Consider the following 26,338-nt stretch of genomic DNA (forward strand, 5'->3'; position numbering starts at 1 on the left):
AATTAACTTTTATGAATTTCCATCAGTTCTGGAAATCAGGGTGCAAGTAAACTTTTGTCTTAAATTCTAATGCTAACCATCCAAATGGATGGATGAGCCCTGCACTGTTTATCCTTGGAAAGGACAACTAGAGCTCCAGGCTATTAAAGTGACCCATTCTATAAAACCTGCCTAAACTTGTATCCCATATGGTAGAACATCACGAGATATAAGCAACCTCAATAGTTCCAACAAGGAAACATCTTGTAGGCCATGAAATAAGCACACTTTATGATAGTCACTGTATTATCTTGATTTATTTAATGTGTTCTTCACAAAGTTAACTGTCCTTCATAGCCATATAATTTCCTGAATCCTGATATTTAAATAAAAGGAGTAAAAAATTTAAAAGTGTATTTAAACTAGGACTTACCAGAATGTAGAAAGTAATTTCCCCATTGTTCACACTGATGATAAGCCTCGCATTGAGCTATTTCATTTTCATGATGAGGAAATGCCAGATCTATACCACCAGTATGGATATCCAAATGACCCCCAAACACTAGACTATTAAAATAATAATTAAAACAAACAAATGAACAATGATTAGATTTAAGGAAATGTTAATAAATTAATAAAAATTGATATTCAAACTTCTGCTTCAAATCAATAGAAAATTGGGAGCCAGCCTGGGAATTTATTATTCACATCTTTTTTTAAAGCCATTTACTTGGATGTTGCAATATGTCCAGACTGTGGTAGATCTGATTTTCTACAACCTTATGTTTAATTCAAAAGTGTAGCCTCACTGTTAGCATCCAAATTGTCAAAAGGAAATGCTAGATTGCCTCTAAAGGCCCAGATTGTGCTAAAATGTATGATACAGTAAAGAAATATCTGGCTCACATCAATATTACTTTTACATTAGCATTTTCAACCTTACAGACTTTAATATAGATTTAATTATACTGAATATTAATGGATTGTATATTAAGATAAAGGTAAAGGTAAAGGTTCCTCCGCACATACATGCTAGTTGTTTCTGGCTCTAGGGGTGGTGTTTATCTCCGTTTCTAAGCCGAAGGGCCAGCGCTGTCCAAAGACATCTCTGTGATCATGTGGCCAGCATGACTAAACGCCAAATGCGCATGGAGCACTGTTACCTTCCCACCAAAGCGGTCCCTATTTTTCTACTTGCATTTATTACGTGCTTTTGAACTGCTAGGATGGCAGAAGCTGGGACAAGTAAAGGGAGCTCACCTCGTTACAGAGCGCTAGGGATTCAAACCACTGAACTGCCAACCTTCTGATCGACAAGTTCAGTGTCTTAGCCACTGCGTCCCTGGATTGTATATTATTTATATATTAAACTGGATTGGAACTATTTTCTCTTCATCCATTACCTCACATTAATTTAATTGAGCAGTTCCTGGAAAAGCTACGCTTTCTGATGTCTTCTTTACATTATGAAGGACAAATAACACTTTGGTCCTTATAAACATAATTGCTGCAAGGGATTTTTCTAAACAAAGGGGCACAGAGCTATTTGCAAAATATACAATTCTACCTTTATAAGCTGTCTTATTTGAGGCATTTCCTTTCACCAGGCACAAGGAAATTGAACTGGGAGAGGATCCAGCAAATATCTAAACTGCCTTCCCCCACCACTTTCAACAAATTTGATGGGTTCAGTACAAAGACATAAGGCAAATAAAACACGAAATCAATTCTTTACTGAAACACCACTCAACATTCATTTTCATAACCCACAGAAAAGTCTGTCAACACCTTCCCATTCTTTTATTGCAGTCCCCACAATAATCCACAAGTTTGGCTTCAACACAAGAGACGTATGTCACAATCAATCAATCAACATTCAGGATGACAATGCTATGGACCACAGCAGTTAGTTTAGATTTCAAGCTGCAAAGGAGACAAAAAGCTGTTGGCTTTTGTTAGCCATCATGCCATTCAGATGAGTCTGTTTCCAAGTGTGCATTTAGAACTGTCCCAATCTGCAATTCCTATTAATTTATGTTTTTAACAAATAAAAACATGTTTGTGATTTTACTAGTTATTAGCATTGTTTTATGTTGCTTTATTACTCATATTGTTTTCATTCCTGATTAGGAACCACCCAGCGTTTGATGTAAAATGAACAGCTGTATGTTTTAAATAAGTAAATAAAATAAACAACTGACATCCCACACTGAGCCTGTAGGGTTTCTGCCAGCACTGGTTAGCGTGTTCTTGAACAGAAGCAAGAATAGGAAATGAAAAAGAGCTGACCTTGATATTGTAGAGCATTCAATGTGCCAGCCAGGTCTTCCTTTCCCCCAGGGGGAATCCCAGCATATCTCATGAGGTCTGGCTGCCTTCCAGAGAGCAAAATCCTTCTTGTAGCGCTTATCACTAAACCCTGCAAGTAACAAGTAGTGATGATATGATTAAAGAGAAAATTCGGAATTCAATGTTTGAAAGAAATCCATCAGGACTTGTAGTGTAGACATCATGGGCCTCATTTAGCTGAATGACAAGAAGGAATCCCAAATACAGGGAGTTCTCGATTTACAACCATTCATTTAGTGACTGTTCAAAGTTACAATGGCATGGGGGGGGGGATTACGACCAGTCATAGCACTTATGATTCACAGCATCCTTGTGGTAACGTGATCAAAATTCAGGCATTTTGACTGGCATGTATTTATGACAGCTGCAGCATCAGTCATATGATCATCATTTGTGAAGCCAGCTTCCGACATGCCAAGTCAATCAAGGAAGTCAGATTCAATAAATGACGTGATCCCCTTAACAACTGCAGTGAATCGCTTAACAACAGAAACTTTGGCCCCAATTGTGGTTGTAGGTTAAGAACTACATGTCCACAATTTAAAAAGTCTAGATCTGTGAGCACCACCTATTGTCCGTGCAGTTTATCTTACTGCTAACTCAGGCATTAAACTTTCAATGTCAATTCAATTTAGATAGAATTATTAGCAGTAGCTAGCATTGTGCATTGGAATGAAACTGAAGAGATCTGAAACTGAATGAAAATGAAGAATGAAAATGAAAGAATAAGAGATCAGGATTGAGTGGGGTACACACACCCTTATCTTTCTTGAGTCTTCCAATTTCCCATTTAAATTGCTGGGATATGTTCTCTAATGCTGAAAATATCAAGTTATAGTAAATGTAAAAGAATAGTTATTGATCCAGCAGTGGATAATTAAAGAAAGTATTACTCCAGGGGTTCCCAACTACTGGGCCACAACCATTTTTGTCCTTCCCAGGCTCCGAAGGCTTTCCCTGGCCCCTCGGAGGAAACACCAAGCTCAGCTTGGAGGCTAGTAGTGTGTGTGGGGGGGGGGGGGGGCTGTTGTGCATGCATGCGCATGTGGGGGGGTGGTGGTGTTGCATTATGGGTGCTGGCACACGCGTGCGCTATTGCACCCGTATGCCCTCGCATTTTTGGCACCCAACAACAAAAAGGTTAGCCATCACTGCTCTAACCACTGAGCCGCCTCGGCTCATACTGAAGCTGGTGTGTAATTTTCATCTTGTTTCCAATTTGGTTCTACTCATTTTATTTATGCAATTTATTTACTATCAAAATTCTTATGGAATCCAATGAGTTCACAGAAATGTAAATTATTTTCATGACACAAACTATAAGAAACATAGTCTTATCTCAGTTATGCATCTGCCAAGATAACTATAAAGTTAACTTGTGGGGAAATCTTACGTTATGGAAATAGTTCTACAACTGGTCAAGTCTACAGTTCTAGGAAAGGCTACAGGAAACACGTTTTTTTTAAGGTAGTCAGTCCTCTTATTTTTGCTATATTGCCGTTACTGCTTTACCCTGGGTTGGTTAATATTAAGATTATTTTATGGCATTTGCAAACTTCCTAGAATCTTAGTGAAGAAGTATGTATAGTAAGAAAATAAATAAACTTGTACGAACGTCAGTAACCGTCAATAACATACCAAATTCCTCTTGGGTCTCAGGATAAATATTCGTTAGCTTTCCATATCTGGCTCCCCTAGAACGGACATCAAAATAAACATTACCTGTCGGAAATAAACAATTTGATCTTATTATAAAGATGGGGAAAATTGGTATATTGCTCAAGGGAATCATTGATCAATGCCTCTACTTTTAGGAAACAATTCAGGCTCGCCCATATTATACACAAGATGCAAAACAATGTTCCTGGGTATGCTGTTCCCTGGAGATGATGGCAGGTAGCCTAAGCTGCCCACATTTCAGTATCAAAGCAGGAGAAATTTCATAGCAGACCCAAGAGACAAGAATACATTAAGGCAGTGTTTTTCAACCACTGTGCCGTGGCACACTAGTGTGCCGTGACATAGTGTAAGGTGTGCCGTGGGAAAAACACCCGCCTATATAGTCAATATAGGCACAGAGTTAATTTTTTTAAACATTTTCTAATGGTGGTGTGCCTCGTGATTTTTTTCATGAAAAAAGTGTGCCTTTGCACAAAAAAGGTTGAAAAACACTGCATTAAGGGACAAAACACACTGAAGCAAAGACCATGCCAAGGATGCAGATTTCTCAGTCTCCGAAATCAGTGAAGGGAAGCATATTCTACAAGCAAAAATTAGAATCAGTTACTCTTTGTTCAATGATAAATCTGGTGTTAGGTCAATTTGTTTCTTAAAAATGGTTTATCCATGTTTCTACACCCAATTATTTCCAAAGTCCCTTGCCAGTAAAATAGTACGCTGCAAGCAAAGAGAAAGAAGGAAAGGGTGGTGGGTGGTAAGGAATGTACAAAGTGATAGAGAAGCCAGAGGAAAGGCTGCAGGGGTGGATAAGCCCTCACTTAGCAATTTAGCCTGTTATCCTATACTGCCTCCTTTGATACTGTCTTTCAACAAGCCATGCATCACAATCTCATCAATAAAAAAGTTAGCACTAATGCACAAATGCAACAGTGTTACTAACACTCACCTTATCTATACAGGTGGGCCAGGGATGCCCCAGGCAATTCCAAAGCAACATACTAACAACTGCAAACACATCACAGGACTACCATTAAGATTGGGAAGTCTTACCTTGTTGAGTTGCATAACCATATCCATTAGTAACAAGTTGTTGTATAAAAGAAATTATCTGAGGAACATTTTCAGTTACTCTCATATAAATTGTGGGAGGAAGGACCTATGTAAAAAAAAAAGAGAACTATATATTAAGGAGATGATTAATAACTATATATTAAGGAGATGATTAAAGTGATACAAGAGCAACGGACCATCTCTAAAGGAGATTATCGATTAGGAACTGAGTATATTAAAAGGTTAAATCATGACAACTGGACCAAAGTTTATTAAAACTGAGATGTTTTGTTACTCATTCATGTAACCTTTTCAGTCAAAATGAAAATCTGGGTAGGCAGAGAATCAGATAGTCATTGGAAAGAATTAACTCTTGTCATACAGACTCAGTTTTAATAAACTTTGGTCCCATTGCCATGATTTAATCTTTTAAGATACAATCTCAAGTTCATGACTCTGGGCAGCTAACAATAATTAAAACAGCATAAAAACCATGAAAGTGTAGATACAACAATGCACATGTCATCTGTAACTGGGGATAAAATCAAACCCAACAATAACAAATCAATCTAAATGTTGCAAAGACTTGATAACACTTCCAGATTCCCAGGCCTGGGATGGTCTGAGCAGAGTTTGAACTACAAGGCCTTCTCTTCCAAGCCTATGATTCAACTATTTCCACCTCATTTTCCCTCCACTATTTCCTCTCTTCTTCAATCTCACCTTCTTCTTATCTTTCCAACTTTAGTATCTGTTCACCTGCTTAGCCCCTTTTCCTTTGTCTGTCTCCTGGCATTGTTCCCTCTCTTTTAGCTTTTGCCTCATTTCCCTAACTTAAATGTCCCTTTCTCTGAATCAGCAGACATTGTCTTTCTTTTCAACTCTACCTACTTCGCTGCTTGCCCTCCACTTCATCTGCATTCCATACAGATGCTGCTTCCACTTATTTTGTTTTTTTCTTTTGTTGTTAAGGTTCTCAGAAACAGATATCAGCCACAACCTATCCACTGTTGTACCTATAATTTTTTTCTTAAAGGTTTTAAAGTATAGTTACAAAGCTAAATAAAGAGGGTTCAACAACTGCTATTACAACTAAGGCAGACCATGAGCCAAAAGGAGTTCTCCACCTATTGGTCCTAGCAGCTCTGCGACAAAATAATTTTTATATTCAACATTAAAGCATATCAATTAAATGTTTATACCTTTAAGGCAGCCATATCTTGTTTAAAGTCCTCCTCATAAAAACGAGCAAGGGTTTCTGGGGAGATCTCCATCTATAAAAAAACAACAAGTGATTAAGTCATGTATCAAGAGCTCACAGAAGTTATGAAATCAAGGTATGCCTAAGAGGTCTCCCAACTGTTCTTCTAAAAGGTTTAAAAAATACTGGCCTAGAGAATCTTCAAGATCCATTCCAACAGGACTTTTATGATTTACAATACAATAGCAGAGTTGGAAGGGACCTTGGAGGTCTTCTAGTCCAACCCCCTGCTTAGGCAGGAAACTCTACCGTTTCAGACAAATGGCTATCCAACATCGTCTTAAAGACTTCCAGTCTTGGGCATTCACAACTTCTGGAGGCAAGTTGTTCCACTGATTAATTGTTCTAACTGTCAGGAAATTTATCCTCTGTTCTAAGTTGCTTCTCACCTTGATTAGTTTCCACCCATTGCTTCTTGTTCTACCCTCAGGTGCCTTGGAAAATAGTTTGACTCCCTCTTCTTTGTGGCAACCCAACCCCTGAGATATTGGAACACTGCTATCATGTCTCCCCTAATCCTTCTATTAAACTAGACATACCCAGTTCCTGCAACCGTTCTTCATATGTTTTAGTCTCCAGTCCCCTAATCATCTTTGTTGCTCTTCTCTGCGCTCTTTCTAGAGTCTCCACATTTTTTCTAAATCATGGTGACCAAAGCTGAATGCAGTATCCAAGTGTGGCCTTACCAAGGCATTATAAAGTGGTATTAACATTTCATGTGATCTTGATTCTATCCCCGTTTATGCAGCCTAGAACTGTGTTGGCTTTTTTGGCAGCTGCTGCACACTATTAGTAATTATTAAATTACTATTAGTAATTTAATAATTACTAATTTTATACATCTATCTATATAATATTAATACTCTGATTCCTTAACCTTCAGGTTAATTGATGCATAATAGGGCAAAACTTTTTCAACCAGGGTAGCTCAAATGAACTAACTTATAGAAAGCATCCAAAATCCGGAACCCATGACTCTCATGGAATTGAAATTTGACAAATGTTATAAAACATTTTATGACATAAAGATGACCATTAGGTATTTTATGACGCAATCCAAAATGTCATAAACATGAAATTCCTTGTCTGACTGCGCTATACAATTCAACTCAGATTACTTTCAAGGCAGAACTTTTTCATTATATTAGAAACTCTGCCACTGTTGAAGGCACTCAATAAGGAAGTATCTCTGAATCAATGACCCAACAAGTCATGGGTTGTCCATCAATCAATCAATCAATCAATCAATATGTATGTATGTATATGTGTATATACACTATATTGAATCTGAATCAGATTCAGTCGCTCACAACTGAATCTGATTATGTGGATGGGTGAGCGAATACTTTTGGCAATATAGTGTATTTATATTTGAAATATATACAAGTAGGCTTTGATCTATAACCATTTATTCAGCAAGTGTTCAGTGCTGCTGAATGAAGCCATAAATAATATGACTGGTCCTTGGAGTTCTAGTCATCAGAGGGTCCCCTGGCCATATAATCATTATTTCTGGCATTCTCTACTAGCTTCCTATGAGCAAAGTCAGGAATTTCTGATGACATGAGATCCTAGCTTAATGACCTGCACAGTCCTCATTTCACAATAGCAACTGGGATTGCCAGAATTGTCCTTGCTATGTAATGCAGTCATTCCATATCATGCTTTATGATTGCATCACTAAGCAACAGAGTTCCTGGCCCCAATTATTGTTGTAACCTAGCATAATTAAAGTAATAATATGGAGTAATTAAAAATGTGCTGATCTATAAATCAGACAAAAAATATTCCCCTGACATTAAGCTTTGACCTCCTCATCCTGCAATTGTTGTAGGGGTTGCTCACTTACTTGGAAGGATTCTCCAAATCATTTGATAGAGCAACTGTGACATTGCAAGCCAGGAGAAGGTCATTTCAAGTGAGGATTTTCACTTCAAATTCAAGCCTGATTGCTCACCACGATCATTATGATGGCTTTCCACTGTTTATGTAATTCTAGTTGATTGGGCTTTCTTTCTGAAGTATTCCTAAAACAATGGAACTACAAACACCACCACTTTTCAAGTTCATCTCTGGAATTCATTGTTTCAGAAAATAAAATATCCCAGCCACTTAATGCCAAACCTACTATGATAAATGCCCTTGTGTAAGAGACAAATAAATAAATACATCAATTGTTTACCAAGCAACACTAATTGAATTGTTTCCTAACAGGAAACTGGTAGCCTGTCTTGAATGTTATGGTTCTGTAGCATGAATGTTATGTGTGCCTTATACTGGAAAAGCAGTGAAATAGTTTGGGGTAGTTCTTGAGACTATCAGGCTAGAAACTGGGAGACTGGAAGTTCTAGTCCCACTTTAGGCATAAAGCCAGGCACGAAACTCTGCCTCATGGCATCCCATTCCATCTCTTAACTGCAATTAAGAGAAACTTCTCCATCATGGTCTCTCTGAACCAAGCAGAATGTTTCATTGGAAAACAACAAATATAAATGTAATAAATAAATCAGGATTTATTTATTATAAATAAATATTAATATTAAATAAAGCAGCTGAGGACGCTTTTCTACTACAGCACAGGTATCAAATATGCTGCATCACGTTGCCGTCACATGGTATTTCTTCCCTTTGCAGAGCTGAGGTTGATGTGGCCTGCATATGACACATCCAGCCCACGGGCCGCCCGTTTGACACCCCTGTGCTACAGTATTGAATATTGTCTGGAAAAGCCTCCTTGTGGAAATCAAGCTGGCTCCTTTTCTGTTGCTTTTCTAGGTAAAGGTAATGGTTCCCCCTGCACATATGTGTTAGTCGTTCCTGACTCTAGGGGTTGGTGCTCATCTTCGTTTCAAAACTGAAGAGTCAGTGCTGTTTGAAGACATCTCGTGGTCATGTGGCCGGCAGGATTAAATGCCAAAGGCGCATAGAACACTGTTACCTTCCCACCAAAGGTGGTTCCTATTTTTCTACTTCCATTTTTACATGATTTTGAACTGCTAGGTTGGCAGAAAGTGGGACAAGTAACGGGAGCTCACTCCGTTACTTGGCGCTAGGGATTCGAACTGCCAACCTTTCTGATTGACAAACTCAGTGTTTTAGCCACTGAGCCATCGCGTCCCCTTGTTGGTTTTCTACCAGCTTCTAAAATATGACTTTTGTCAGAGAGCTTCCTCCAAATTTGATTTGTTATTGCCATATTTGATTCTCTTTCTACTTTTGTACTCTAGTGTACTTGTATTTTTTGTTTCTATTTGGGGTTTGTTTTATGTTGTGTTTTTGAGTAGTTTTTGATTGCAGTGACCTACCAATATGTTCACTAAATAAACAAATAAATTTAAAGGGTTTCAAGTATTTTCAGCTTATGTAAAAATCAATTCAAACAGATCAATTGTATTTTACTATTTAACTTGGATATGTTGCAAATAGCACAATACAAGAGGAACACACATTTCAGGACAGATTTTATATACCAAGTAATAAAACATGTATAAAGTAATACACAATACAAAGTAGATATACATTCTAAAATATGTGTAAAGTAGACTGATATGCTTACCTCATTTGCTCTTTTAATTATTTTATCATCTATATCTGTAATCCCCATCACCATCACTACTTCCTTTCCAAATATCTTTGTCATTACTCTTCGAATTATGTCAAATTTTACATAGGAACTAAAATACAAAGGGAAAAATCATGAATGTGTTAGGGCAGGACAGGTTTTATAAAGTCTGATCATCATTTTCAGCTCTCTGAATATATCCAATATATATTAGAACAACCGAATCTTATGGTACATTGGAAGATTTACTGTGACATAAAATGTAGGGGTTTTTTTGCAATAAGAAAGCTTCAGGATTCTATACTGCTTTTTAATTAGATATCAAATGTTCAATAAACACACATCTGTCTCTGATAGATGCTTAAAATCATCTACAATTGAAATTAAATAATTATAAAGCCAGGAACTGAGCAAAATTTTTATCCATTTGATACAAAAATTATTATCCTATGTTCTTAAGATTTCATTTGTTAGGTAAAGGAGGAGATACTTTACCATTGCTACAGATAACAATTGGGAACCAGGTCAATCAACAGCAAATCCTCCAGATTGTATAAGATCCCACAACAACTTTTTTTAACCCCTCCATAACTTTATCTGACGTTTGAACTGTTAAATGCACAGAAAGGAATTCTAGGCAAACAGGCTACAAAATTTAAGAGACAGTGGCATTTCTATACAAACTTCATCTATTTTTAACTATAGCTATTATTAAATATGATGTTTTTTTAATTTCTTTACAAAGCAATCTTACACCTATAAATTCTGAAATAAGCTCCACTATTAACATGCAATAACCAGAATGGTAAACTTTCTTTAACATGCAATGTAAGACAAGCCCCTTATCTTGATTAAGCCCTAAATAAACAGGCCTAAGTTGCTGATAAATAAGTAGTTTAGTAATTTTATAATTTTCCTTGAAGTTCTATTACTGTTGAAACAAGGCAATCACTTCTAACTTAGAAAATACAGATAGTCCTCATTTAGTGACTACAATTTAAACCAGCAAGTTGGTCATTAAGTAAGGTGATTGCTAAGTGAAAACACAACTGTGTTATGATCTTATTTCAGCTTTCCTTTGCTTTAGAGCAAAGGTAATGAATGTGAAAGGGGTGTAAGTGGGTGTTAGAAAAGACAAGGTGTCGTCACAACAAACATAAAAAGGGGCAGGGCTTTGATCATGTGTCATAGACACTACTCTGCAAACCTCCCTGATCAGTCATCTATCATGCTATATCTCATCTTCATCCATTTACATGTCTTTGGCAATTCTCTATGTAGTTTCCTGAGATTAGTGAACCTAATGAGACTTTCATTATAAAGAAATAAAATATCAGGATTAACTCAACTAACTCCTGTTTTTTCTTTGTTGAAAGAGCTAATCAATGCTAATTTATCCAATAAAATGGTCATTTATGGGGAGATCAAGGACAAGATAAATATCTAATAAATGAATAATAAAAATGGCAACACTGTCGCACATCTGCAATTTGAGCAGATGTTACAAAAGAAGGCTGCAATGGCATTTGCATGCACCACACAAATGTCAACGTTTTACTATGCAAGACAATTTGCTATGGATGCTGCTGCTAATTATAGTCTATATTTAGAGAAGTTTGTGAGGTGCAAATGTAAATAAAATTAAAACTCACCAAGCATGCCCAAGATGTGCATGATCATATACAGTAGGTCCACAGCTATACCTGCAAATCAAATTAAAGTGACAAAAATCAGAGATACAAGTAGAAAAGTTACATCACTGAACAGTTTTTAAAAGTTCAACATCAGCCACAATGACTGACCCTGGATGATGACATAATCTGGTTATGGTGATCTTGCTAGGGAAACTTCACTAAGAAATATATTTTAAGAGTCATATCTTATTGGCCACACTAAACCTGCTAAAAATTTACCATCTTAATTAGGGCCTAAGTGAACAATGGCAATTTTCCAAAGAAGAGGTTATAAAGGCAGAATGACAACCTGCAATAACTAAATCACTTCTAGATAAGGAGCTTGCTTCAAGCCCAGGGGGATTTAAGAATCACCATCTTTGATATGCAAACAATAAAGTACTTCCAGAAAGCCTCAAGAGTTCGGTTTTTATTTTTACCCATTTCTTTGTCTAAACCAGCCTTACATTAAGTCTTCCAAATAATTCGCAATCATGGTAGGTAAAAAAAAACTAATTATGCATACTACACATCACTACACCACAAATTAGATAGTACCACCTAGTCAATCTTAGATGACAAAGTAGAAGGTGAGTAAGGGGTCCCTGGATAAAGACAATGACAAACCAATTTTTCTGTTTTGGCCAAGTAAATGATATTAATATGTCTGTAAAGTGGTCAGGAATTGATCACTTACTTTTAGGCCAACAAATCTGTTAGCACATGTTATTTAATGATATCTTTACATTTTCTGCTTTTCTGTTTCTGCTTTAAATATAAAATATCTGAGCAAAGCTTCGGAAGATCATTAGACGACAGTAGATATGGACATTCAAATTATTTCCTGCCATCTAATTGCAGTCCCAGGTCAGATATGGTACACTTTTCTACCAGAAGCTGGCACATGATTTTTTTTCCATCTGTAACTACTCCTTGGCCTCTGCTAATATTCCAGGTCTTAGCCCACCTGCTTGACCATTATCAGACAGGGTTCTTTTTTATTTGGAAGGTAGATACTGTATGCCTATTTCACTACAAGGTCATGTTCAGCAGAAGGCCACTAAGGTCTTGGGGACAGATGAAATTCCAAATTCCACAAGCCAAAACACTGCCATTTTAGGGCCTAAACTGCAATCCCCAATAAGAGCCCAAATCTATTCTACTCACTTTTTTTTATAAAAGTGGGAGAAATAAATTGTTCTGTTTTTTTTAATTGACCAATCCAGTTTTGTACTACTGTACTGCTTTTGCTTCCCATTGAGAAGGCCTGTAGTTTTACAAGCCCTGGGTCAAAAAAACCTTCAATAGGGGAGGCTGACCCGCACCGCCTATCCCCAACATTTACTACATCTCCATCAGCAACAAAATGGGTTTATTTCATTGCTTCTATAAGCTGCAAGAGGGGGAGGGATGATCTGAAAATTTAGCAGTAGCCCAGGGCAGATTTGACAATTTTCTAATTATTCTACCAAGTCACCACGTTGGCATTTCCCAGGATAAGGGGCTCTTTGCTTTTGCTCAAGCTGTTGTAGATCTGGATCCCGGTGTCTTGGCCGTTGGGCTTGATCCACTTCGTCCCGACCTCCGGGGTACTCGCAGTGCACCTTCTCCTGCGGGAGCCTTCCCCCAGCGGCTGGCGCTTCCTTGGAGCGGCAGGCGGAGCCCCGATGGCCGCCGAAGTCAACCACCGACGCACGTCCAGCCGCTGCAAAGGAGAAGCGGTGGCGTTCAGGCAGCTCCCGCCAGGCCGGGCTAGCAAAGGAGCGCAAAACATGCTCTCGTTGCGGCGGGGAGGCCGCCGCAGCACCGGCTCCTCTTCTATTGCTCGCACCGAAGCCAATCCAGACACGCGCAGCCCAGACGACTGCGAGACCCCGGCGCGTTGTTCCTCCTCCTCCTCCCTCTCTCCCTCCCTCCTCCCAGCCAGAGGGAGGGGCTCTCTCGGCGCCGCAGCTCTCCGGCAGAAGGAAGCGCCGCACAGCCTACTCCGGCGGTAGGAACAGCCGGCGCCGGTTGTTTGCCGCTGAGGAGAGCGGTAGCTACAGGCGGAGTCCGGCAGGAAAAGGAGGAGCTTTCGTGGTTCTTTGCCTACGTTAGTAAGGGAGAGGCGGAGAAAGCGAGGAAGCGGTCGACAACAGCGGGATGATGGCTTTCACACATTACACGATTCTCCCCCTAAACTCCCTTTCCAGACTTGCCGGTGACCTTGAAAGTTGCGTGGCTTCCCGTGTTAACTCGCGAAATAGTCCCCCGCGGAGACTTGAAAGTAAAACTGGTGCAACGTTGTCCAGGGAAGGCATCCGATTAAGCGCACGGGGCATTGCTTCTGAGTAAGCCTGAATTGCAAGGGGAGGGAAAACACCGTACGTGTGTGTGTGTATGGGTATGGGCAAGCGGTAAGTGGTTGTAGTTACCTACCACAGATGTAGGTATTCGCCCTTTTAAAATCTGAAATATAATGCAAATCTCCACAGCTTTATTCGGAAATAATACTCGCTGATAAAATTCCTTGGGTGGAATCTTGGCAGGAGAAAATCCTGCTTCAGCCCCTATTCAGTTTCGGGGTTACTGCATGATTTCGGACAGCGTGGCTTTTAAGTGCTACTCAGACTTTTAGCGAGATGGAAGTGATGGTTGAATCCCACGTCTGCCACCGTGAGCTTCTTCGAGGAATATGAGAAATAAAGGCTCTGAACAGCAGCTTAAGACTCTGGGTTTAAACAGCAGGAACCCAGAATGCCGTGTCATGCCTATGGGACTGTTGCAGTTAAGAAGTTAATAACCCGGTTGTTAAGTGAATCTGCTTCCCTCATTGACTTTTGTTAGAAGGCTGCTAAAGGTGATCACATGACCTTGGGACACAGCACTGGTCATAAATATGAACCAGTTGCCAAGCATCTGAATTTTGATCACATCATGCAAATACAATACAGTACAATAGCAGAGCTGGAAGGGACCTTGGAGGTCTTCTAGTCCAACCCCCCTCCCTAGGCAAAAGCCGTAACTGAAAGACGGTCATAAGTCACTTTTCTCAGTGCAGTTGTAAATTTAAGCAGTCACTAAATGACTGTTGTAAGTTGAGGACTACCTGTACACACACACACATTTGTGATGTCTTGCTTGATGTAATTCAGAATGAATCCCAATATATATATATGATCATAAGTACCATTGAAGTTACTGAGTTACTAATACACTGGAAGTGTGCTTTAATTTTATTCATATTCTCTAATTTTATTTAGACATGCCAGAATGGTTTACAACTAAAACAATTTATGCATCTGTAGAAATAAAAAAATATTACCAAAAAGAAAATATTTATTGCAATCATTTATATCCCAGAATTATCCCAAAACTTTGAAGCAAATAATTATTGAGCCTGTAGACAATAGCTGTGGTTTGTAGTCCATCCTGCATCTTTAATCCTAGATCATATGTATGAATGTGTGCATCTATGCATCTATAGTGTAAAGTACTGAACAGACACAAGTCTTACTAAAATTGACTTGAGTGTAGCTAATAAAGTATATTAAAACTATTAATACAAAGCATCTTATACATCTATTTCTGAGTAAACAAATCAAGTTGAATTAAGATACCAGTTTGCAGGTCTGCTTTTCTTCTTTGAAATGGAAATTATATCTAAGTCTACAGATTAGTCAGAAAAAGTTTCCCAAATTGAGAAAAGTCTCATTCAATATAATAATTATCGATCTTTATCTTGAAGTCACACAAATATTGTAGTTAATTGCCCCACACAAAAATAAGTTCCTATAAACCCATAAGCACTATTTAAAGCTTTCAAGGTTTATGATTTTTCAGAAGATTTTATACAAACTATTTATAGGAAACTCAGAAGCAGCAAATCTTACAATAGAAAACACTGAACACATGCGGTTTATCATTTATAAAAACTCCTCCCTTCCTGTTACCATATGTATGGTTGTGGCTTAAGCAGCAGAGTGAAATTGTGTCTACTGAGAAACATACTTTCTTAGGCAAGGGCAAATCCATTCCTTCTCTTCTCAGACTTGGTATGAAACAAAAAGGGCTAGTTCTATCCCCACTCCCTTTTTTTCTGGTTCTTATATGTTAGGGAAAAAAATGTGCTATTTTCCCCTATTAACTAGTTTAGAAAGAGTAAAATTGCTTGTGCTTATTCCTTTTGTCTGCAGGTTTTGCATGCTGATTGATTACAGCTGCTTGTTTTGGCATCTCAATTTTTTTAAAGCACCAAATGGGTCTAGGTTTTCAGTCAAATGGTTGACAATTGCTTCTGTGAATTTTTGTAAAGATTTCTCCTGTCAAGTCATGTCCTACTCTAGTGGATTGTGCCCATCTCAGTTTCTTAGCAGATGGAGCCAGTGTTGTCAGAAGATGCTTCCATGGTCATGTGGCATGCATGACTATATGCCAAAGGCACACGCAATGCTGTTGTCTTCCCACGAAAGTGATAGCTATATATCTACTCGCATTTGCATGCTTTTGAACTGCTAGGTACCCACAGCATAATCACTGCAAAGATATCACATGAATCTGGTGTGCAGATTGTCTGCAGCAGGCAAAAAAAATTCAGACATGAGATTCAGCATTTGTTTATACCCTGCTTTTATTATTTTCACAAATAATTCAAGACAGTGAACATATCCAGCATACCTTCCACCTATTTTTCCCATAACAACAACCCTGTGAAGTGAGCTGGGCTGAGGGGAAGTGACTTCCAAGGTCATTAATCAGTGGTTCCCTTGATTTTTTTAAAAAAATAGTATTTTTATTTCCTGGGAGTTGCTTTTACAATCTCTATTCAAGAGAAGCAGGTGATGCACCTCTTTCTTTTACATAGACTGCTATTTTCTCTATGGACTGAAGGGTAGCTATTTCAGTGACGATCACCTGCACCAGAGAGGATACTATTTCTCACCTGTGGTGAGAATGTAAAACAAACACTTTGTCACTATCTACACTACAGTGTAGTGATTAATGTACTGATCTGGAAACCAAGAGACTGGGTTGTAGTCTCGCCTTAGGCATGAATTGGGTGACTTTGAGCCAGTCACTCTCCCTCAGATCCAATCCACCTAACATGGTTGTTGTGGAAGAGGAAGGAGTATAATGTCAATTTGCCTCCTTGAGATATGTATAAAGTGATCAAGGCAGTCTAAAAATGAATCTATTCAAATCTTCATTGTGCAATCTATTATCAGTATAGTTATTCAAAATCTTACATTTTTAAGTCTATGTCAAAAAATAAAAATTTGCCACCACACACCTGTTTGCCTACAAACACAGTTAACTTTTAAGGTGTAATATGTGAATATGATGATTGTAAAAACAACTCAATATCCCTTCAACATTCAGTGAACAAATATCTGAAAATTTAAGAATGACTCTTCACTATACTGCCTATTTCAGCAAGGCATCCCTTTTCTTCCACCTGTCAGTTTTACATCCTCAACCATTTTCAAGGCAGTTGTTTTTATGCAGGCATCTGACAATTACATTTACTGCTAACTAAATATATTTTTGGAGTTAACTATTGGCTTTAAAGCTGTTTCCAGATGTTTTCTCTCTTTGTTCAATTTTTATCTTTACATCAACCTAAATCTAGTTTCCAGACAGCAGAACTACCTGGGGATCTGAACATGGATTTGAGCTTAGGAGGGTACTGCAGTTGGATAAATTCAAATAATAAGTATCATCAGGGCTGAGGAAAGCAACCAGCTTGTTCCACTTAGATAGTCTTGTTTTCTGCGGCTGAGTGCTTTTATTTTCAGATTAGGCAATCTTAAAAAGCACGGGGGCTACCCCTCCACGGAGTCCAATAGCCATTATCCGAGCGCATGCGGCATCACAAAAAAATGAAAGGCATTTTTTTAAAAAAAGGAAACAGGTACAGCGAAATGTAGTCTACTTTTTTTTTTACATCTTTTCGCCCTCCATTTTATTCACAAGTCATCAATTTGCGCATGCACCGATTTTTTACTTGCCTCCTCTTTTCCGGCTCTGCAACCCGCAGCCTGTGACTGGATTAGAAAGCAAAGGGGTGGGAAACAGCCTGGCGGCGGATTGGGCCATCCTGTTGTCAGTGTTGGGATTATAATAATAGAGGCCGTGGCTAACTTCAAGCAGGGAAGGAGACGGTCTCCTTTTAACTCGGGAAACTCCTGCAAACTGGGAGAAACGAAACAATGCAGAGGAGAGGCGGAAGGGAGCCAAGGGCTACATACATCCCTTCCTCTCTGGCCATCAATACAGCTTGATGCCCAGGCTGACAAGGACCATAGCCCTTTTTTGCCGCAAGTTCTGCCAAGTTTATGCCATGGGAACCGACAAACCCAAAACCAACCACCCCAACTCTTACCAGCATTGCTCGTTGTCTGGTCGGCGGTGCTGAGCGATCCAAAGGCTCCGGCGGAGGCGTTCAAAAGCTGGCAACCAACTTCAGACGTCTCTCTCTCTCTTGTTTTGCCTTATGGCCAACGCGGCCCGAGTTCCCGCTCCGGCGGAGGCGGCGCAGCGCAGCCCCCCCCCATCTTTTTTTTTTAAGGGAAAAGGAAAGACTATTGCGTTTGCGACACCCCCCCCCACTCCGCTCCGAGACATGACTACGTCAGAAAGCTGTATTTGGCTGGGCATGCACAAAACCCCATCCCCGTGCAGCTCCCCCGCCCCCGCGGTCTCACTTCCTTCTGGGGAGGAGGGAGAGCCCAGCACAACTGTAGAGAAAGCGGCGCATTGAGCAGGAGTCCCGGGTGTTGCTGCCGCCGCCGCTCTTGCGGAGCGGGAGGGGGGGTTGCAATGGGAGTGCTGCGCACGCGCACTAGCTGGCGGGGTTGAATGTTTCCCAAGTGTTTGAAACTGGTATTTGGGTTTTCCACGTTGGATCAAGTGCGGCGTACAGAGCAAGCTGCATTAAGATCACCGGCAGTGCACAGGAGCAGCGGCACGCACTGGGAGACGCGGCTTCTTCCTTCTGCCAGGCAATTTTACCGCGCGGATCTTACTTGTCTGCCGGGGGAGATCTGTGTATTTTTTTTTTAGACCCGTCTTCTCCCTTTCCACCCTCCCCTCTCTTGTCCACACACTCACACGGAGACGCACACACATCCCTCCGATTGTTCCTACCACCTCCTTGGTGAGTTACCGACAACGACAGCCATTCAATCAGCTGCTACTGCCGCTGGAGAGACTCGCGGACTGTGTGGACTGCCTGTTCGGGGAAGAAAAGATTCAGATGTAGCTTTTCTGGTGGTTCTTTTTTTTCTCGGTTGGATCGAGGAACCGGAGAGAGGCACCGAGGCGGCGGAGGACTGAGTCTCTGCCATTGGGGCTGCTGTGCTGGAAAGGAAAACTCTCGCCCATTGGGGTGAGAGGACGAGATACACACACACACACATACATATACCCACAATTTTCGGCCGGATGAAAATGTTGAATCCTGCCAACGGAGAGCAGCTCCATTTAGCGAACTATGTGGAGGATTACCTGGACTCGATCGAATCGCTGCCTTTCGATCTGCAGAGAAATGTCTCCCTGATGAGGGAAATTGATGCCAAATACCAAGGTAAAGAGCTTTCTCTTTTATGTGTTGGTGGACGAGAGTCTGTAGAAGCCACCTCGGCTTGCCTTGTTTGTAGAGATGGTCTCTTGGGTCCCTTTTCCCTGCGTCCCCCCTAGCTTGAAGCAGAGGGTGGCTTTTATTATCAGGATTATTTATTAGTGAGAAGAGGAGCGGAAAGCAAGGAGAGTAGAGAAGGGGGGTTTGCTCTGCAGGGATACCCAGTTCTTTTCCCCCCTCTCGGGGCGGAACAAAAGGTCTTCCTTTCGGTCCTCCGCTCTGAAGCGAGGACTTGGCTTTTTAGGTGTAAAAAATGCTGGACAAAAAGGCGGCGGCACCGAAGCGGGGCAGAGGAGGGGCAGGAAAATCCGGACGCGTGGGGCACGGAGGCAGCTGTTTCTTCCTCTTCCCCCGGCGAAGAGGGGCTGCTTTGGGGGACGGTGGGACAGCGGCGAGGAAGAAGGCGAGAGAGACTGACCGGGGCACCACATTGAGGAATTTCTAGTATTCGCAATGGCTGTAGTAGGAGAGGGTGCTAGTAAGAGAGAGAGAGAGGGCGGGCGGGCGGATTAGCTGGAGTGTGCGAGGGGTGGGCCGGGCTTGTATTGTAGCCTTCGTTCCCTCTTCTTTTTTTCAATGATTTGCTTTCAAAAACGGGCTGCTCTCGCCCAAATTCTGCAGGGAGAAGGAGTGGAAAGTGATGGGAACCGATTATATAAATCCCGTGTGGGCTGGGGATGTGCGGAGGGCCTCCCCCTTCCCAAACTCCTGCCGCGTTTTGCAGCTCTTGCGGAGGGGAGGCTAGATCCTTCCCTCCCTCTCTCACTCTGCAACCCGGGAAATGGTGGTTGGAGTTAAAGAGCTGGAGAAGTCCTTTGTCACCGGGTGCTGTGAGAGGTAAAAGGGGTGGAGAGCGGCGAAAAGAGTGCGACGGCAGCTAGCGGAGGTGACACCGGAGTGCCCCTGGCACGTTCAAACTCATTTTCCACCGGTGAACTGGAGGAGGAGAGGGGAACCGGGTCGGGTTTGCGGCGCTTAGGGAGGACTCCGATAGGAGCAGCAAGTATTTGTTTTGTAGTGAGGACTTAATAATGTGCCGTCCCTCCGTAAGACGCGCCAAAAAGGCAAGCGAGTGTGTGTAAGAAAGGCGAGAGAGAAGGGAAAGAGACAAGCGTCAACTTGCGGGTATGAACGGCTGTTTGAGGAGGGGTAATACGGAAGAGAGGAGGGTTGAAGGACAAGGGCGGGCATTTCAACCCGCGGTGCACACTCGACTGCGCTAAAGGGAGACGCCTCTGCGCTTGGGCTCTAAAAGAAGAGAGTGAAAAGCGCCGTCACAGGGCTTTTATAGCTCCTCGTCATTCCCTGATTGTACTCGCCACGCCTCCTTTGCTATTATTGGTGGAGCTTCCCTCAGGAAGCCGCTTTGGCCCCGCCCTGTTGCTCAATGATTAGTATCCCCTCTACCGATCTTCGCTTCGTAGTGACGCTGACAGACCGAAGGGTGGAGGATGAGGGGGGGGGGGGAGCGGCAGGGCGGAGGTTTCTTCTAATAGTTCGAACTGCCCCGGCTGCTTCTCTGCGATTGATTGGCTTGCTTAGTTGAAGGAAGAGTTGAAGGCGTGCGGTGACTAATGGGTTGATGTGGTAGATGAAGGCTGTCGTCTGCCCGCCCTCGGGACCTGATTGGAACATTGGCATTCAAGGAGGTGGAGGTTGGTTTGGGGCTTTCCCTCCTGATTGGTGGGAATAGTTTTTAGCTGGAAGGTGGGCTATTGGTATAATTCCTTATTCTAATTGGACGGTTTCGACACAGGCGGGCTGTGGTGGGAGTTGCTAAACTTTGATTGGATGGTTGGACGGTTCCTGCTCTTCACGTACGTTCTATTAAAGACAGACGTAAAGAGAAAAACAGACATACACGCACTCACGCCTACCGCCACTTCCCTTCTAAGAACAATGGTCCTCGAAATCGCATCCTGTGGGAGGGACGGGGAGGGGAGTGGCTTCGTTGCCTGAAAAGGAGACGGGGGGGAGGGAGAGGCAAGGGAGGCGCTTCTGATTGGCTGAGGATAAGAGAAGCAGCTGGGACGAAGAAGGTCTTTTTCGAATGTGGGAGCGGACGCGAGCGCACACTCCCGGCGACGGGGCGGGGCCTGAGGGTCCTTGTTTTCCCGCTCCCTGCGCGCGTTCTGCTGGTTCAGCTCCACCCTCTCAGCGACGCCGCGGCTGCGGGGAGGCCTCTTGTGCTCTGGGATGGCCCCGCCCCTTTATCCGCGAAATTGGCTGTTGCCCTGGAAGCGGGGTGGGGGCGGTGTCTGCTCTCTTTCGTCCCGTCCCCCCCCCCCCGCGCGCGCATTAATTTACTTCAGGCTCCGGCCGGGACTTGGCGGTTAAGGAAGGGACGCGCTAAGCTGGCCAGCGGCGGCTTTTTCTTTTTCCCGAAGCAAGAGAGGGGCAAATCTATTTTTGCTCTCTTCCCTTTTGCCCAATGGTATGTCTCGTTTCGCTCGCTGGGTTGATACGTAGAGGACCCCTTGAAGCCCTGGTCTAAAATAAAGACGGGGACAGATGGAACGAACGGCCTTCACGAGGGAGAGAAAGAGGGGTCGCCTCAGTTTCAAGAATGGCGCTGCTTTATGTTTGAGAACGAAAGTCAGCAGGATAGATTTTTGCATGTAAATTACACGAAATGGATATTATATTTTTTTCCTATGTTTTGCCCCCTCTTGATTTAAAAGAGACGGACATATTCTGGCCTTGGAAACCCCCATGTATTTCCTCAAGATGGCTTACAAATAGTTCAAAAGACTGCTCGGATTTTAGAGTAAAAACGGTGGCTAAATCTGCGCAGCATATAATCAACAGAAGCAAAGATAATAAAATGCAGTGTTTACATCGCATGAATTATTACATCACATATTATATTTTAGAGGCGAATAATGCATTAACGGCTCAGCTAGGTGGCAGTACCTCACAACCTTGCTGATTTTAAAAGCTAAATTACTTAATAAGTAGAAATTAGATGGGAGGCCACCAGGAAATTCCCAGTACTGGGAAAACCCCTGCTCCCCCCAAAAAGAAATGAAAGAAGACAGTTATAAACTATTACTGTGATGCTTTAAAAGAACTACATGTCCATGGAGTGACCAAGAAGCTCAAGTCAGTTTTACCTTTTTTCCTTTATACCAGTGTTTCCCAAACTTTTGACATATGTGTACCCCTTCTATAATTTTCGTAACGCTGAGTACCCCTCATAAAAAACATATGCTTTAATAAAAATCATTTTTTTTATTTTTTTGGTACATACGCAAAATAAACGAAAGTTATATTATAAAGAACATTTATTTGATTCAATGAGAAGGATGAAATTGTTTATGTTGAGATGACAGATCATCATAATTTGGTTCCCTGGTTGTTAATTTTAATCTGAGATGCGGTTCCACGTCCAATAGTCTGTTCCTTTTTTTAGACTTAATGCGTACCCCCACCAAACTCTTCCCGTACCCCTGGGGGTACGCGTACCACACTTTGGGAAACACTGCTTTATACAAATAGAAGCATATATCTAAATAATGAGCAAAATAAACTATGGTGACTTGAAGCAGAACCACTGAGTAAAATCTTGAAGCAACAAGTTTAGTAGAAACAAGGGAATGCTTGTTTTGTTTGCTTACCAGCAATTTATACCACCAATATTTTTATCTCCAGGCTCCAGTTTATATCTCAGTATGCCACAGTCCCTGGATGATTTTGTCTGGGATGGAAAAGTAAACAGGTTTGTGCTTGGTTAGCATCTGAATGTGAAGAGGTGCCATGGCTCATTGGCTTAATGACACTGGAGATGGTCTCTGCTCCAGCAGTTCGAATCCTAGCACTGCGTGTCGGGGTAAGCTCCCGTCACTTGCCTCAGCTTCTGTCCACTTAACAGTTCAAAAGCATGTTCTATGCATATAGATAAATAGGTACCACTTTGGTAGGGAGACGAGTTGAATCTCTGTGCACCAGATTCCTGCCGGCTCTGAATCTTCACGGCCGTAGCATCTGTTTGCATGGCAGCTATGGGGAGGGAGAGGTGATGCTGCAGGAAGAGTTGCTTGTCTGTCTTTCTTGTGTGAAGCCAGCTTGCCCTCCTGTGGCGCACCTTGTTTCCTACAACAGATCTGATACCTTGCCACCCAAACTATTACTCTGCAATAATATTGTGGTGTCCTGGTTAATGTAACAATGCCATATGCTAATAATAAATAATCTGATATGAGACTTCCAAGTAATACAGTAAAAGAGCTATAGGCTAGATAATGAAATTCATAAAAAATCATTCTGGATGAAAGCAGTAAGAAACCACTTCTGTACTGTTGCCAGGAAAACCAAAAAGACATGTCCATGAAATCAGCAGCAGTCAAGCTCGATTTAGAAGAAATTACACATCTCTTTTTCCAAATAGTGGTGCTTAGAAGTAGAGCAAGTTACATGATGAAAGGTTTTGGGAGTTTTTTATTTGAGCAAACCTGTTTGATGAAGCTTAATCAATTCTGTGTTGTGTACAAAGCTGACAAATAATAACCTTTTTCTTTCTTTACAGAGATCTTAAAAGAACTCGATGACTATTATGAAAAATTCAAACGGGAAACAGATGCAGTACAAAAGAGAAGATTATTGCATTGTATTCAAAGGGCACTGATACGAAGTCAAGAACTGGGAGATGAAAAGATCCAGATTGTCAGCCAAATGGTAGAACTCGTCGAGAACAGAACTAGACAAGTTGATAGTCATGTAGAATTATTTGAAACCTGTCAAGAGACTAATGACATTACTGGAAATAGTGGTAAGGCTAATCAAGATAAATCAAAGAATGAAACACTGACTCAGGCAGAAAAGCCCAACAATAAGCGATCTAGGAGGCAAAGAAATAATGAAAACCGTGAGAATGCTTCTAATAATCATGATCATGATGACATCACTTCAGGAACACCAAAGGAGAAGAAAGCAAAAACTTCCAAGAAAAAGAAGAGGTCTAAGACCAAAGCAGAGAGGGAGGCTTCCCCTGCAGACCTGCCCATTGATCCCAATGAACCAACCTATTGTTTGTGCAACCAGGTCTCCTATGGAGAAATGATAGGCTGTGACAATGACGAATGCCCAATTGAATGGTTTCACTTCTCTTGTGTGGGACTCAATCATAAACCCAAAGGCAAGTGGTACTGTCCCAAATGTAGAGGAGAAAATGAGAAAACAATGGACAAAGCCCTGGAGAAATCTAAAAAAGAAAGAGCTTACAACAGGTAGTTTCTAGATCAGAAGCAAATAAAGCCCTGAGAACTGATATTTATTTCCTGCCTCACCTTTTTGTTGAGGTTGCAGGATTGTAAAATGTATATTTTTAAAGGATTTATACATCAAACCATTCTTGTCATAGGAATGGCAGTAGGAAAAACGTTTGGTTTTTTTTCCTTTGATACAGTTGTTAGCAAAAAATGAACTGTTGGTCAAGGCATAGAGCAAAATAATAATGTTAACATGTAATAATGTTCAGGTTCATCTTATAAAAAACATATATTTCACAAGCTGGTAAGACTTCACCAGTGAAAATGTAGATGGAAACTTGAATAACATTTCCATTCTTCCTTGTAGAAGAATGTGGTCTTGTTTTTCCAGAAAATTATTCTGTAGTTTGAATAAAGCAGCATTACTTTGCAAGTTCAATGAAAAGTACAATCAAATGAAGAGCCTAGAGTGCTTAAACCACCTTATTTTAGTTGGTTTAAACACACTTCACTCTGAATTGGTTTTATGGCTATTTACTTGGAAGTATGTGTTCTTTGTTTCAGTTAAAATAATTCTAAAACTATGAGAGATCACCATACACCCTATTAATACATCTTACAGACCATTGCTTTCAGTGGGTTTTGGTTTCTAAGACAGATGTTTATATCAGGGTGAATTTTTCTGATGGTGATTGATGCAATAGCAAAGGAAAAGAAGTTACAGCATGGCTCCTGTTAAATGTGTCACTCTTAATAGCTCTCAATGACAACATGTTACAAGCTTATTTTTTAAAATGCAGACGGTTAAATTTTACACAACATATTTTATATACTGGCCAACTACCAGAAAGGCCTTTTAAAAATGATTTAGTATATTTTGTATTTAACCAGAAAATGGTTTAGTAGTGAAACTTAACATAAATCAAGGCTTTATACTGTCACAGAATAATAGTGTAGCAGTCTTTACTTTGTATAAGTTGTACAAATGTACATTTTCAAGTGGAGTTGCACTTAATTGTATTATAATTGGAAATGCATCTACATGCCATGATGTAGTCGATATGCATTTCCTTATGTATGTATGAAAGTTGTACAGTTGTGATATTACGGAATAAATTAAACAAATTGAATAATCCAGTTTACATCTGTGTTACTATTCCTTTTGTTTTTCCTTTAGTCTTGAATGCACTGGATTCTGAACATATATTTTAATCTCTGCACATTTAGAAAAAAGTAAATGTTTTATAAATGATCAATATAGTCCTATAAAGAAGAGTGCATATTTTATTAAATAATCCAGCACTAATTTCTGAGAGTGAATACACATCCACCCTCTTCTATCAGGCTTTTTCTGCCTAGACACATATACATATAGACAACCCATGACCCATTGGGTCGTCACTTCAGAGATATTTCCTTACCTAAATAAAGAAACCATGGGCAGGGAAAAAAACAACCAGTAGGAGTGACTTCTGACTTCCCATCAGATTCCCCATTGAGTTTCCTTTTGTGAAACTGGCAGGAAGCATTGGAAGTCTTGTTTCTTTTCCTCCCTTCCCCCTCTCCCCCTTCCTGTGACATCCGGAGTTTAGACTTCCTACCAACTTTCCCATGAGGATCACAAAGTCAACCAGAAGTTACAAGCCTGAAGTCAGCAGGTAATAACTGGCTACTGCTGAATGGGGGAGGGAATGAGGGGTTGTGCAAGTGGCTGGCATGAGCACAGGATTGGGGAAGGGGTGGGGGAGACGTGGGCAACTTGGGACTCTTCCCTGCCAGTTTCCCCATTGACTTTCTCCCTTTCTCCCTTTGCTTCTTACAAGCAAAGACTTTCTATGGGGAAGTGTCTGTAATCACAGTACTTGATGGGTTTCCCATTGATTTCCGGAAAGCTGTCTGGGAGCATGGAAACCTGAGAATCTGGGTGCAACCACATGGCTCTAAAGTGACCACAACTTT

General features: G+C 41.0%; 2 protein-coding genes and 1 long non-coding RNA gene across 6 annotated transcripts in view; 1 reads left to right on the forward strand and 2 right to left on the reverse strand.

Moving 5' to 3' along the window:
* Positions 1 to 13,443, reverse strand: part of CARS2 (cysteinyl-tRNA synthetase 2, mitochondrial) — a 31,620-nt gene extending 18,177 nt beyond the window's left edge. Inside the window, 8 exon segments of the mRNA XM_014073713.2 lie at positions 413 to 546; positions 2,269 to 2,398; positions 3,967 to 4,050; positions 5,059 to 5,164; positions 6,261 to 6,332; positions 9,876 to 9,993; positions 11,534 to 11,584; positions 13,024 to 13,443. Of these exon segments, the coding sequence (XP_013929188.2) occupies positions 413 to 546; positions 2,269 to 2,398; positions 3,967 to 4,050; positions 5,059 to 5,164; positions 6,261 to 6,332; positions 9,876 to 9,993; positions 11,534 to 11,584; positions 13,024 to 13,328 (1,000 nt within the window). The 5' untranslated portion in view covers positions 13,329 to 13,443.
* A 2,702-nt stretch (positions 13,444 to 16,145) lies between these two features.
* On the reverse strand, positions 16,146 to 18,116 carry LOC148043275 (uncharacterized). Its single transcript, XR_015698212.1, has 2 exons — positions 17,916 to 18,116; positions 16,146 to 17,725 (listed from the first exon to the last, which is right to left on the reverse strand). It is a non-coding gene; the product is annotated as an uncharacterized LOC148043275 (long non-coding RNA).
* A 224-nt stretch (positions 18,117 to 18,340) lies between these two features.
* Positions 18,341 to 25,521, forward strand: ING1 (inhibitor of growth family member 1). Of its 4 annotated transcripts, XM_087726481.1 has the most exons (3): positions 18,341 to 18,738; positions 19,074 to 19,118; positions 23,698 to 25,521. In XM_087726481.1, exons 2-3 carry the CDS (start codon positions 19,091 to 19,093, stop codon positions 24,399 to 24,401), a joined length of 732 nt encoding a protein of 243 aa, XP_087582607.1. In that variant the 5' UTR covers positions 18,341 to 18,738; positions 19,074 to 19,090; the 3' UTR covers positions 24,402 to 25,521. The 4 variants fall into 4 exon arrangements, with proteins under 4 accessions (XP_087582607.1, XP_013915865.1, XP_013915863.1 ...); XM_014060390.2 differs by having other exon boundaries at positions 18,341 to 19,118; XM_014060388.2 differs by lacking the exons at positions 18,341 to 18,738; positions 19,074 to 19,118 and adding an exon at positions 19,789 to 20,009.
* Positions 25,522 to 26,338: the final 817 nt, after the last annotated feature.

This window comes from Thamnophis sirtalis, unplaced genomic scaffold (assembly GCF_051295495.1).
Source record: "Thamnophis sirtalis isolate CommonGarterSnake01/CBP01778 unplaced genomic scaffold, rThaSir2_p1.2 scaffold_12, whole genome shotgun sequence".
Classification (NCBI taxonomy): domain Eukaryota; kingdom Metazoa; phylum Chordata; class Lepidosauria; order Squamata; family Natricidae; genus Thamnophis; species Thamnophis sirtalis.